The 13,961-nt window shown below is 52.2% G+C and overlaps 1 protein-coding gene across 1 annotated transcript in view; it reads left to right on the top strand.

Annotated features, from left to right (window-relative positions):
• Window positions 1-3,991: 3,991 nt before the first annotated feature.
• OLFML2B (olfactomedin like 2B) overlaps window positions 3,992-13,961 on the top strand; it is a 35,518-nt gene continuing 25,548 nt past the window's right edge. The window contains exons 1-3 of the mRNA XM_028104738.2: window positions 3,992-4,274; window positions 6,892-7,155; window positions 8,977-9,084. Coding sequence (XP_027960539.1) covers window positions 4,098-4,274; window positions 6,892-7,155; window positions 8,977-9,084 — 549 coding nt within the window. The 5' untranslated portion in view covers window positions 3,992-4,097. The remainder of the gene's footprint in view (window positions 4,275-6,891; window positions 7,156-8,976; window positions 9,085-13,961) is intronic.

Genomic DNA, 13,961 nt, shown 5'->3' with positions numbered 1-13,961 from the left:
TGGCTGAAGTGGCATGTTCGGGGCTTTCTAAGACCCTGTTCTCTGAACATTTGCACGAGAAGCATGCCCATTTTTGAGCCTGCTTTCTCATTTGCAGAAGGGGGTGACACTACCTGCCTAAGGGGTATTATGAACATCAAATCGTGCCTGGTGCAGGGTAAACACTCTGTACAGAGTAGCCATCATACATCTCATTGTCTCAATGCCTCAGTGATTTCATCTGTTAAATGGGGAGAGCAATACCTATTTTGCAATAATACGCTAAGGATCAAGTGAAGTAGAATCTAGGTGCTGAGCAAAGGATGCAAGGAATTTAGAGTACGTCAGCTTGGATGTTCTAAAGCCAAACCGAGCTCTCTGTAGGATCTTCAAATCAGGCGATCAGACCAGCAGGTGGGAGGATGCCACCGGCAGTGTATCTTGGTTTCTGAAAGGTAGGTGATAGAAGTCTCTCAAGAAATGCCTATAGACATGCTGAAGACATGAAGGCTAGACGCCAACACCTCTGACTACTTGAACAAGCACACACCACAAGGATTAATAGCAATAAGGAAATACTTTTCCCATTCTGGGCCTAGCACTCTAGAATCTGGCCCTATTCGAATGAATATGACTTATTAAAATTAATGATTTGAATTAAGACAGAAACCATGCTTATTTAATTTGGAAAACTTGGACGAGGGCAAAAGCAGCAATATTTCAACAGGATGAAAAGATGGGCCAAAAGCATCATAATAATCAGTGGGGGAAAAAATGTAAAGGCCTGTACTTGGATTTAAAAAAAAAAAAGTAGAAAAAATATAGCTGGAAAGCACAGGATGGAGGAAACCAGTATAAAATTCATGTTAAAAAAAAAAGGAAAAAACTACATTAAAAAAATAAATTAATGTGAATCATTGGTGCAATGTAACTGCCAAAAAAGCAAAGTCAGTCTTGGGCTACATTAATAAAATAACAGTGGTTGGAAGAAGAGAAAAAATGGTTTCAATATGCCCTAACATCTACTCAAAACTAGGGCCTCTCCAGAGAAAAAATAACCAGAATAATGGTCGGTCTGAAAGACCATGTGGTCTGAGAAACAGGTGAATAAAATGGAGATAGAAGGTGACAGTGGGTGTAGTTAGCTCGAGAAAGAGGAGATTTAGAAGGTACTTGATTTCTATCTTCAAGTGAAAGAAAAACTCTCATTCTGGAAAGGTCTTAGACACGTTCTGTGTAGAACCATAGGACTGAACTTTAAAACAAAGCTTTAAAAGGAGACCTATTTCTTTCTATTTTTTCTTTTCTTTTTTTTTTTTTTTAAAGATTTCATTCAATTAGAGAGAGAGAGCACAAGCAGGGGAGGGGCAGAGGCAGAGGGAGAAGCAGGTTACTGGCTGAGCAGGGAGCCCAACTTGGGGCTCGATCCTGGGATCATGACCTGGGCCGAAGGCAGATGCTTAACTGACTGAGCCACCCATGCACCCCGGAGATCTATGTCAGTTCAATAGGAGAAAGGCCTCATGGTCACGAGAGGGCTGCCACTGCTCCAGGCACCATAACCACAATCAAACACAGGAAATGGGGGCACCAGAAAGCTCCTCTCTCTTATTTGTTTCCTTTATCAGGAGGCAAAATATCTTTTCCAGACTCTGCAGATTTATTTTATTCTCTTGGCCAGAACTGAATCACGTGGCTGCCCCTAGCTGCAAGAGAGACTGGGGACTTGGAAGGTCTGGTAGAAGAGAATGGCAAAGGGGTAAGCTAGGACTGGCTTCAACCACTTATGATGAAATAAAAAAGACAATACCCTAAGAATAATAGATGGGAAAATGCAAAGAGCTTGGGTCCTTGATGACATCACTGAGCTGCTGAACTAAATTTAAAATGGCCAACTTCCAGTCTTCTTAGAGTGAGAGAAAAATAAATTCATATTTGATTAAGCCATTGTTGAGTTTCTCTTCCTTGCAGTCAGACACACACTACTGGATACAAAGACGGTCTTTATGGAAGTAATTGGGGTATCTCCAGCGGGATTACCTGTGGCTCCCACTCACCCAGCAGTTTGCCGGAGCGTCTCCTTGGTTCCAGGCACTGGTTAACCTCTGGAAATGTAACGGTTAACAGAACCAGACAAAAGCCCTGTCCTTGCGGACAGAGGTTACATTCCAGTGGAGAAGACAGGCTTTGCTGAAGCCACCCAGAAAGGAGAAGAAAGATGGAATTCCCGTAATTCCGTGAGGAAAGGGTTCAAGGTACCATGAGAGCGTACTGCAGGGGACTCGCCCTGGTGCCGGAGTCAGGAAAGGCTTCCCTGAGAAGTGTGCACAGGTCTGCGACGTGAACATCCACTCTCAGGCTGCTGTCTCTGCCCACAGTGACGTCTCGTTATTGCCTACCTCCTCTTGACCTACCATCTGCTCTGTTGAAGCCTTTCCGTCATCCCATGAAGTCCTGATCTTCCCACGAGAAGGGACCTCTACCTCCTCTAATGCCCTTGGGAAATGCTCTCACCCCGACTTAAAATTTGAGCCCTGGTTCTGCTTAGCTCCTCACTCCCACCCACTCCTGGAAAACTCGGATATGCTAATCTTCCCATTAAATACCGAGCAACCTAGCTTGTTGTCTTGCACTTAGCCAACATTCGACACTTATTTTAATTGAATTTAAAAACGGTATTTTATAGATGTTTACTCCCATCTAGTTTCAGAAACGATCTGATAACTCCCATAGAGTACTTTGCGTGTGTACATGTGTGTTTGTGTGAGAGACATTTCCACAAGCCCAGACATCCAGAACCTTGGATTTTTGTTCAAGAACTGGATTAAAAAAAAATAAAGCATATTAATAAAGACTATCATTATACGCGTGTCCACGATCATCATTTACATGAGCTGAAGTCTGCCTAGTTTATCACTGATTATTACAACGCTCATCTCTTAGTGTGAGAGGCAAGATGTTCGTATCTCCCCAGATTCATAATAACACCTTTCCCATCTTTGAAGGGGTCTGGCTCTGCTCAATATTTTCTGGGTGACAGTTGTCCCGGAAGGCACAGTGTCTTTCCTTGGATTCACACACTATTAATCTTTTCAGTAGGTTCATAAAAAGGACACTAATTAAGGGACCCTGTAACACAATCGCACACCGTTCAAAGTGGACGCCCTCTTGGGGATTATCTAGCGACAGAGACTCTGAGACCCGTCCCAAAGCAGGAAGATAGTAAGAGCTGGTTCCTGGGACAGTCACTGGATTCTCGGGCAGTAGCTTCGCCCACGGGGACAGGCAGAGCGTCGGAGATTCACAGCCACAGTTCAACAGCCATCCTCTGGGTGGAGGTATTGCCAGGTTGTGCAGCTGCGGCCGGCCGGCAAGCTACCAGTGGCGCTAAGTTCAAAGCTGCCAGAGCTCTCGCCCGCGAGCCGAGTCCGGGAACAGAGGCGCCGAGAGCAAAGCTCCTTCTCCCCCGGGTGCAATAAAAGAAGCACGCCGAGGAGAGGGGCTCGGGCCCAGAGCGAGCGCCCGGTGCCTGCCTCCAGCTCAGGGGGCGCGCGGCTCCTGGCCAGAACGGCACAGGGACCCCAATCTTCGAGGAGGCCGCGCGGGGGCCGAAGCGGGTGGTGAGCGGGGCCGGGCGGGGCGGGCCGGGCCGAGCGCCTCTGAGCCGCACTCCGGCCGCCCGCACAATGGAGGCCCCGCCCCTGCCCCCTCCCCTCCCCTCCCCTCCCCTCCCCTCCCTCTTCCTCGCTCCCTCCCTCCCTCCCTCCCTCCCTCCCTCAGCACCGCCCCGCCCCCGCCCCCCAGCGCCCCGCGCGCCGGGCCCCCCGCCTGCCACCTGAGCCCTCGCGCCGACGCCGCGCTCGCTCCCGGTGCCGCCGCCTCCCCCCCAACCCTGCGCCCAGCTCTCGGCCGGGGCCGCACAGTCGCGGCGGATCGCGCCGGGGAGGACATGAACCGGGGCTCGGGGGCGCACCCTCCCGCCGCGCTCAGCCGCGCCCAGCGTCAGCAGGCGCTCTGAGCGGCCACTCCCGGGCCGCGCCGCCCTCGCGCCTCAGTGCCAGCCCGCAGCCCCAGCCCGCAGCTCTGCCCCGGGCGCAGCCCCTCTGCCCGCGTCCCTCATGGCCAAGCCGCTGCTGCTGGTCGTCTGCGGCGCTCTGGTTGTGGCCGGGGCCCAGTGGGGGCCCAGCGTGCCCCCCGCCGGGACGAGCGAGCCCCCAGACGCGCCGACGGTGGCGCCCACGGAGGACGAGACGCTGCAGAACGAGGCGGACAACCAGGAGAACGTGTTGTCGCAGGTAGGCTGCGGGCCCCGGCCACCCCCGGCCCCGGGCGGGAGCGGGACGTGGCCCTCGCTGGAGCCTCGGCGGCCGCTGCGCCCCAGGCGTTTCTTCAGCGAAGGGACCGGATCCTCCTCCCGGCGTCAGGGGGTCTTTCAAGGTTACCGAATCAGGAGAAAGGAGAGAAGGCAGGCAAGACTCCACACAGCTCCCTGAAAAGAGGGGTTTAAAAAAAAAAAAAAAATCATCACCCAAACCTCTAGTCCCAGGATTGTGAAAGCCTGGTGGTCTCTTGCCTGTGTGGCTGTTCGTGGGAACTGGAACGTGACAACAGGCGGGCGTGTGGGACAGGAGGCTGATGCCTTCCCCGGGGGTGGCACTTGATGGTCCAGAGTGAGACGCACACCAGGGAGGAGCGGGGTGAAGACAGAACAGCAGCAGGTGCGATGCCTGCCAGGGGGCCCCGCCCAGGGGGACCGGGACAAGACCCCCGTGTACTGGGGAGGCAGGGTGCAAATGCAGATCCGCTCACCTCTGGCGGATGGTGGGGGGGGGGATGAGGGACAGCTGATGGTGATGGGCTTTGTGAAGTGTCCCTTTACAAAGGACTCTGCTTGACTCAACCTCAAACACCCTCGTTCCCGTTCTATTAGCAAAGGATCCGTGGAACAGTAAGGCTTGGAACGGTGGGAGTGCTCCGAGTGGGTAGGGCCAGGGCGGCTGACTGCTGCAGCCCAGGTGCCTACAAGGGACAGCTCTCTGGAGTGTTCCATGCATGCGCTCCGGAGCCGGCCTGATGATGTGTGGTGGGTGTTGCCATCAGCCTAAGGATGAGGGCTGGCTGAGGGAGGGTGCCTGTCAGTGCTGCCCGCATCTCACTAAGTCCTTGGACTGGGTCCTGTCTCCCTCCTGGAGGAAGAACAATCAGTTTCACTGTGGCGTTTATCAAACATTAGTCTCCTCACCCTTTTCCTTTGGAAGTTACACTGATAGATGCCGCATAGCCCTAAAACCTCGCACTCTCTCCTAAATCGAAAGGACATAAAAATCCTTCACAGTGGGTTTCTGGAGGGCCATGCACGAAAGTGTTCCTGAAACCCAAGTCTCGGAAAGGAAGGAGTCCACCCAGGGTCCCATTGCGAGCTTTGCAGGAATCTAGGCAGAGTTTCAGCGAGCAGACAGCCATGATTTACTGTCTGTCAGCCCATAAAGACCAGCCGCTTCGGTCACCTTGTGCTGTAACTCCTGCGTCCACTGATCCATTCTGTAGTTGACAACAGCTCTAAAGCAAATATTAGTGTTAGAAGAAACCCAACCTTTGCAAGAAAAACATTACTAGCCTTCTTCCCCCCGGACGGCATCCCAGGAACATTCCCACTCGGGGAATGTCCTGTGCCTGCCTGCCAGGGTCATTAGTCAAAGGAAGGGAACCCTTCTCCATGCCTAGAAAGGAAGAGCCCTGTGGCCCTGGGGCTGCAGGGTGTGTGGCTGGGGAGCTGGGGAGGAGCCTTTTCCCCCAGCCAGTGCCCAGCACCGTGGCTCCCGGAAGCCTGTCACTGCGTGCTTTCCCACCTGGGGAGGCTGGCCCGGGGAAGAGCTCAGAAGGAAATGTTTAGCGCTGTAGAAGCACCAAGTACTGCCAGTGTGCTCTCCTGGCTTTGGCCTAGGGTTTGGGTTCAGAAGCCGTTCTAGGAGCCAAGGAATCCTGAGGCTGAGGAAACTTGACTGAGCTCTGGGTCTGTCTCTTTTCTCCCAGTTCCCTTTTTCCAAATCGAAACCATCCTTTGGGGATGAGCCTGGGTGGCTCAGTCGGTGAAGTGTCTGCCTTCAGCTCAGGTCATGATCCCAGGGTCCTGGGATCAAGTTCTGCATCGGGCTCCCTGCTCCGCGGGGAGCCTGCTTCTCCCTCTGCCTGCAGCTCCCCCTGCTTGTGCTTGGTCTCTCTCTGTCTCTGACAGATAAATAAAATAAAATCTTAAAAAGTAAAGAAAGCATCCTTCGAGGATCAGATCAACGACCGCGTCCTCCAGGAAGTCTTCTTGGGTGGAGCCACTCTGGCCACTTTGAGCCCCACTGCGCTAGATCACGTCGGGGTACTCGGCACTGTCTGCTTGGCATGGCTGTGATCTGTATGGGTACTGTACCGTGCGCTCCTGCGAGTGGGCTCTCTGGCCCGTCTGCTTCCCTCCCTTAGCCCCTAGCACCGTCCCGAGTGGGCACCCCATGAGTGGTCCGTGAGGGGATGAGGCTAGAAGCAGGCAGCCTTCAAACTGGCATCTCAGTTTTGCCATCCTCTCCTCAGCCCTTGTCCTTTGCTTTTCAAATCTCAACCTGGGTCCTTGCGAAGGCAAGGGCTCATTTGTTTTTCCCTTGAAATGATGAAAGCCTCAGGCCCCCTGAGAAACACACAGCTTTCCAAGACAAATGAAGAGAACCAAACTCCTGAGCACCTTCAAGGAAATTTCAGAGTCAGCAAACTGTGTTCCGATGACCTCTTCTCCCCGCTGTTCAGAGTGGTCTGAGGTCTCTGGCTAGTGCAGGACATCTGACATGGTGAAGGGAGAGCCTTTCTAGGAGTCGGGCCGATACCTGTGTTTGCACCCCCAACCCCGTCTCTCTCTGTCTCTGTGTCTAGTTGCTGGGAGACTATGACAAGGTCAAGGCTGTGTCTGAGGGCTCTGACTGTCAGTGCAAGTGTGTGGTGAGACCCCTGGGCCGAGATGCCTGCCAGAGGGTCAATGAGGGCACCTCCAGGAAGGAGGACTTCTACACCGTGGAAACCATCACCTCCGGCTCGTCCTGCAAGTGTGCATGTGTGGCGCCCCCGTCGGCCCTCAATCCCTGTGAGGGAGACTTCAGGCTCCAGAAGCTGCGGGCGGCGGACAGCCGGGACTTGAAGGTAGGACCTGGGGTGGGGTGATGCCACAAGTTGGGGGGGGTGCCTGAGGGCCCTGGGGGCCCAGCAGAGCTGTTGCAGGGATTGTAAGGCCTTTGGGTAACTGGGACCCGGCTTAGCCTGTAAAGGTGAGGCCCCGGCCCCTAGCGTGTTGAGCACGTGTCCGTGGCTGATCGTGTGGCAAGCTGGTCATTTGCAGTCCCCCTGTCTGAAAGGGATGCTGAGAGCAGAGCGTGCCTGCCTCTCTCCCTGTGGAGCCAGGGAGGCTGGGCCTGGGAGCAGCTGCTGGGCCCAGGGGCCAAAAGAACTCAGTGTTCTTCTCTGCAAGAGTTATTGCCACGATTTACTGCCAGCCCAGCACACACCCCAGAGACAAGAGACACAGGAGCGAGCCTGGCAGTCCTCAGCACAAGGGCTGGGGTGACCCAGGGCAGCAGAGGCCCGGGGCCTGTTGTAGGTCGGTATCGAACTGAGATCCCGGTCCCACAGGGTGGGGAAGCTCAGGCCTGCCCGAGGCCACTGCCTGGCTTGGCCGAGGGCTTCGTCTGATCTCAGCAGCGTGGGGTAGTGGCCTGGGCCTGGTCTTGCAGTCAGACCAGCTTGGGTTCAGATCTGCTGCCGCTTGTTGTCTGATCCGACTCAAGGCACCTAACTAGCTTGCCTGACCTCAGGCTCCTTGCATAGAAAGTGGGGAGTATAGCATCTACCTGTGGGGGAGCTGAGGTGGCGGCTAGGGAGCGCTTAGCACAACGCCTGACAGACAGTCGGGGTCAGGAGCCACTGGTCTCGCTCATGGGTGACCACACAAAGTGCTGCCGCGGGGCCTGGCGCCTGCCACACCCCGTAGCTGGTGGTCGTTGAGTGGGGTTCCGCAGTAAAACGCTTTAACATCCTGTCCCAGGATTCAGCCCGCCTCACAGAGCTGCAGCCCTGCCGCGGAACTAGTTTCGGGGCCGCCCCGTTAATGGGATTGTCTGGGTTCTGGGGGGCTTCTGGAACAACCTTCTATTGGGAGTCAGAAAATCTTCACAGTGCATGCTAACCAGATGCCGTCCTGTGGGTCTCACCCACGGTCCAGTGCCTTCCTCTGGTGGGGAGACAGGGGGTCTCTGAAACACGAGTAGCTCATACATGGACTTCCTCATCCAGTAGCAAGGCCGCGGGATTAGTGTGGCCAGCAGACTCTTCGGGGCTGGTCCTCGGCAGGGAGGCTCAGGTCAAGCATCTCTTGTCGGCCCCTGTGCTGCACTCGGTGGGGCCACCGTCTTCCCAGGCAACTGGCAGAAAGGCTGGGGCCCCATGACAGCTTCCGTCACCTCAGAGATGGGTCGCTGGGCCTCCTTTACCCCGGGGTCAGTTTAACTTGTAGTGCTGAGGGAAGGCCGTTGGTATGTTCCAGGCCTTCAGTAGACAATGAAGGTGAGTGTTTCAGAAGCACATCCTCAAGGCATCGAAGTTCCTAAGCCACGTCGTTGCGTAGGTATAGATCACCTGCTGTGGGCCAGGTGCTGTGCTAGAAATCTTGGGGAAACAAAGATGAGGCACTACTTTCAACTGATGAATAAAAGTTCTGAACAGTTTGATGATTTTGGTGAAGAACAGTTTTACTTGTTCTTACAGGATTCTTCCATTTCTCATCTGACTATTCTGGTGGGCAGACTACCTCCCACCATTGTGCTGGCTTATGTGCCCCCCCCGCAACAAATGCCAATTTTTAAGGCCACCTCCCTGTTGAGCCTCCAGCATGGGGGTCTGACAGGAAACGTCTCGTCCTGGGTCTGTCGCAGCCCAGCCCTTGACTAACCCCCTACTCCTGTTTCCTAGCTTTCCACCATCATAGACATGCTGGAAGGAGCTTTCTATGGCCTGGATCTCCTGAAGCTGCATTCTGTCACTACCAAACTGGTGGGGCGGTTGGATAAACTGGAGGAGGTAAGGAAGATTCTGGGTTTCTGTATCCTTCTTTTTTTTTTTTAGGTTTTATTTATTTATTTCAGAGAGAGAGCGCCCGTGTGAGTGGGGGGAGGGGCAGAGGGAGAGGGAGAGACAGAATCCTTAAGCACACTCCGTGCTGAGCCCAGATCCGGATGCAGGGCTCGATCCCAGGACCCTTAGATCATGACCTGAGCTGAAACCAAGAGTTGGATGCTTAACTGACTGAGCCACCCAGGCACCCCTCTGTATCTTTCTCTTGATCACGTCCAAAAATGTATCAAACTTCCCACAATATTTCCAGAAAGCATGTAACCTGACTAGACTTAACCTGTTTTGTTCTTTGGAAAGACAAAATATACGTAAAACACTCATCCGAAATCATGCCAAATTTTCGATGACAAAGAGAATCAGTGAAATATAAATGTAAATATATACCTTCTTTCTTTCATAGACGAGAACCATATAACCAACGTATTTCTATTTTTACCTTGACTTCCACGGAACTCAGAGCTAAATGAAATATAAAAGTACAATAAGCATCTTACTTCTGATTTTAAGGTGGTGGCATCTCCCTTCGGGGAATAGGGTTGTTAATTTTTTCTTCTGGTTTTGTTCTGTTTCGTTATTTTAACTGTTCTGCCGTCCGTCTCTGTATGTGTATGTGTGTTTGTGTGGTGATCAATCTTAAATCCACTTTAGAGAAAGAAGACATAAAAATGATTACTAATAAATAACATTCCCCACTGGGAAGCATTCCAGTTCCTCACCCCCTGGAAGGAGGGACCAGGAGTGTAATTTTCCCAGACAGACATCACACGGTTCTGACAGGGCTCCTGGGAGCCACTCGACTGGCACCGTGATTTTCAAGGGGGCGGTGTGTGGGGTGGTGGTGCGAGATAGGAGTCGTTGCACACGATAATAATGTTGACACCATTTTGTTGCTGTCATCCTTTAAAACAGAGATAAGTCACTTGGTCACCCTGAAGGGAACGATGACCACTCAGCCTCACTGGTAGGGAGCGTACGGGTGTGTGTCATTGACTGGCACCCAGTTCTTGAGCTGATACTTGAAACAGTGACTCAAAAAATTAGGTCTATTTACTTCTTAGACTGTGACTGTAAATGGTGGGTTTAATAGCAGAATGATTAGCTCTACGAATATCCCTCATGAAAATATCGGGGGTCTCTCCTGGAGGAGCAGGGCTTCCCTCGTGGGCGGTTAGAAGCTGTAGGATGGGGCAAAGGTAAGGCCCTTTAGTGTGGCAGAAAGAGCCCTCACTGGACGAGGAGTCAGGACAGAGTGACCCGCTCTCTGTTTGCTGTTGCTGAGCAACTGCCCCCCAGCTTCTCCATCTGCAAAGTGGGCGAGGTACCCTGTCTGCTTAGTATGATTGCCGAGGAGATAAAAGTGGGCTAATCACTTTACAAATGCTTTGAAATCGTTAAATAAACAAGGCATTCTTGTTGTGACCAAGGAGTGGGAGGGGGTAGCGTCTCCCTGTTGCTTTGCTGGGGGAGCTGGGACACGGAGGACGAGACATTGCCGTTGCAGAGATTGGTGTCAGCACCCTCCTTACGCTCCAGAAAATGTTCCCAGAAAGTGAGCGCCGCTTGCTTGTCCGTCCGTCCGTCCCTAGGCCTGGCTCCCCCAGGGGTGTGATGAGTGTTTTCTGAACACGGCCCTCAGCTCCTGGGGGAGGAGGGGTGGGTCCACAGTCACAATCACTTCAATTACCAGGGCTGGTGAGAAGGGTCAAGGCCCTGGAACCTGAGCTTCCTAGACCTCTAGTTTGAGGTGGCCAACAGAACCACGTCGGCCCATTCTTCCTGAGGGGGCTTCGCAAGAGGATTAGGCCTAATCTTCACTCTCTTTCTCCAACACGGACGGCTGTGAAGAGGTTGGGAATGGTCAACACCATCCTACCACCAACGGACTTCATCCAGGCTTGGGATTCGTTCTCCCATTTAAAACTACTTTCCGATTCTTTCAGGTGGGTTCAAAAGGAATTAAACCAGTATCCAAGTCGACCTTGGAAATTGGAAAGTTCTTTTTCCCTTGGCCCCCAGAGCCGCGCAGATGTGCGATGCCCCCTTTAAAAAAGGGTTTGCGTTTGAATAGGAACAGGGCTGATAGCCACCTCTGCTGCTTTCACCTGACCTTGGCGGCCACTTGGTTTTCATTCTGTCTCAAGAACACAGACCGGGAAAGATAGCTCTGAGGGTAGAGCACAGTGCTCATGAGGCCAAGGTCAGGTGCTCAGCCTCCGAGGGCTCTGCTCAAGGGGTGTAGTCTGTTTCCAGCCTTGTCAGGCAGCGGGCCCTTCCTGCTGGCAGAGGATAGGCATGCATTTAGTGGGCAAATTTGGGGCGGTGGTGCTGTCCCAGCAGGATGGTGTCCTCTGGGTAGGCACGCAGTCACTGGGTTTTTGCCAAAGCCCATCTAAGTTCTATTGATGAGAGTGATCTCTTTTTCAAAACTATGGTATGTTGAGTAGCAAAAACTGGCCCTGTATATTAATAATAACCATGCCCTCTGCTTACGTAGCAGTTTTTGGTTTTAAACCACCCCGTAGACATTGAGCACTTCTGTTCCCGTGAGCTGGACAGGACATGAGACCTGCAGTAGGTTCTAGGGAAGTGTAGGCAGGAGCTCAGGCCTTCTGGTTCCTGGGCCAAGGCTCTTTCTAATCAACCCTGTAAGTTGCTTTGAGTCATTGCTGTCTGCCCCAGAAGCATCAGTTTTTCCTAAGCAGAGCTTCAAACAACAGCTCTTCCAAGGGAATTTCTAGGCAGAGCCGTGGCTGTATCCCATAAGTCCTGTTAAATAAGATTAAAGTGGAGTGAGAGGTTCCCCCAAGCACGCTGTCCAAGGCTACAGGGCGCAGTGGTGTGGCCGATGGCACAGATGGGTTGGGGACCCGGGCCCGTAGAGCAGAGCATTGTCTCCCAGTGTGACATTCAGCCTCTGTCTGCTGGCTCAGGCTGGCTGACTCGGTCTGCAGTCTGCAGGCACTGAAAAGGCCCAATGTTGGGTAAATGGAAAAAACAGTCCTCCAGCCGGGCTGTGCAGGAGGATTGGAAGTGAAATTCTGCTCTTGGTCTTTGGATATTCCGGAATCCCAAGGGGAGTGCTTTGGAGTTCAGACCAGACAAAGGGGTCAGATTGGTGCGGCATTTTGCCCAGAATAGGATCAGTGCTTGGCAACAGAAGCGGGCACACGTGCGAACACCCACACCCTGTAGAAATGGAAACTCCATTTGTAGATGAAAGAGGAAGGAAGGAGCGAGAAACAGAATCTAAACTGTTAGAGTCTCACCTTCTGGTAAAATCAGCTCTCAGAGCTCTGCTTAGTGTGGTGATTTTGGTTAAGCTTTTGTTTTAATTTAGGGAAAATAACACATGCGTAGAAAAGTACATAAGCAACAAATGTACAGCTTAATTATTACGAAGCAGACCACCACCCAGCTCAGGAAACCTCAGGACCCCCATGTGCCCTCTCCTCACCGCCCCCCAAGGAACCTCTACCCTGACTTTTATGTTAATCATCTTGTTTGTTTTTTAAAAACATTCTCATTATCTAAGGGTGTATCCCTGAATATAATAGTTTTGTCTATTTTTGAACTCTAAGTATATAGAGTCCTACAGAATATGTGTGTACCTGTGTATGTGTGTTGGGCTTTTTTCAGTTTTGTTTTTTTTTTTTTTTTTTTTAAGCTTTTATTTTTTTTTAAGTAATCTCGCCACCCACTGTGGGACTTGAACTCACAACACTGAGATGAAGAGTTGCATGCTCCACTGACTCAGCCAGCCAGGTGCCCCTCAATTTTGTTTTTCTTTCTAAAGATTTAATTATTTGAGAGAGAGAGAGAGAGCATGAGAGGGGGTAAGGGCAGAGGGAGAGGGAGAAGCAGACTTCCTGCGGAGCAGGGAGCTTAACGTGGGGCTCGATCCCAGGACCTCGAGATCATGACCTGAGCCGAAGGCAGATGCTCACCCCACCGAGCCACCCAGGTGCCCCTCTTCAATTTTGTTTTTAATAGTTACCTATGTTGTTTTGTATCCTGTGGTTCATTTATTTTTATCGCTGCGCAGTATTCTCTTGTGTGAATATAGCACAATTTATCCATCTGTTCTACCGAGGAGGGATATGGGGCATGTTTTTAGTTTTGTAATTCATAACAGCCCTGGGAGCTTCCCTGTACGTGCACAGCCCTGTGTGTGCTCCCTGGCCCAGGCCCAGGCCCAGGCCTGCAGGCACTTCTCTGTGGTATTTAAGTAGGAGCAGGGCTACTCGGACGTGAGTTAGGCTTGCCTTCCGTCGTAGGGGAGCTTGCAGAGCTGTTTTCCCAAGTGCTGGTACGAGTTTACGTGCCCTCCAGCGGGGAATGGAAGTGCCACACACATCCTCATCAACACTTGGTATTGTCAGACTTTCTAGGTTTTGTCAGCTTGGAGAGTGTAGCAGAATAGGGTCATGTCACTGTATTCCAGAAACCTAACCCCCAAAACATCTTTTCTATTCGCCTGGTCGAGGCCTGAAACCCCATGGGCATTTCTATAGAACTGGTCCCAGTAGAAGTGACATCCCAAAGTGGTCAGCAGGCCAAAAACTTTTTTTTTTTTTTTAAAGAATTTACTTATTTATTTGACAGAGAGAGAGCACAAGCAGGGGGCAGTGGCACGCAGAGGAAGAGGGAGAAGTAGACTTCCTGCTGAGCAGGGAGCCCGATGTGGGGCTCGATCCCAGGACCCCTGGATTATGACCTGAGCTGAAGGCAGACGCCCAACCAATGGAGCCACCCAGGCGCCCCCAGGCCAAGAACCTCTAATGTGGTGGACTAAGGCTGACCGTTGGGAGAGGCTGTATACACAC

This window comes from Eumetopias jubatus, unplaced genomic scaffold, assembly GCF_037043125.1.
Source record: "Eumetopias jubatus isolate StellerSeaLion01/CBP00866 unplaced genomic scaffold, mEumJub1_p1.0 scaffold_12, whole genome shotgun sequence".
In the NCBI taxonomy this organism is placed as follows: domain Eukaryota; kingdom Metazoa; phylum Chordata; class Mammalia; order Carnivora; family Otariidae; genus Eumetopias; species Eumetopias jubatus.
The sequence above is the reverse complement of the archived record's forward strand: the minus strand, read 5'-3'. Positions and strand labels throughout refer to the sequence as shown.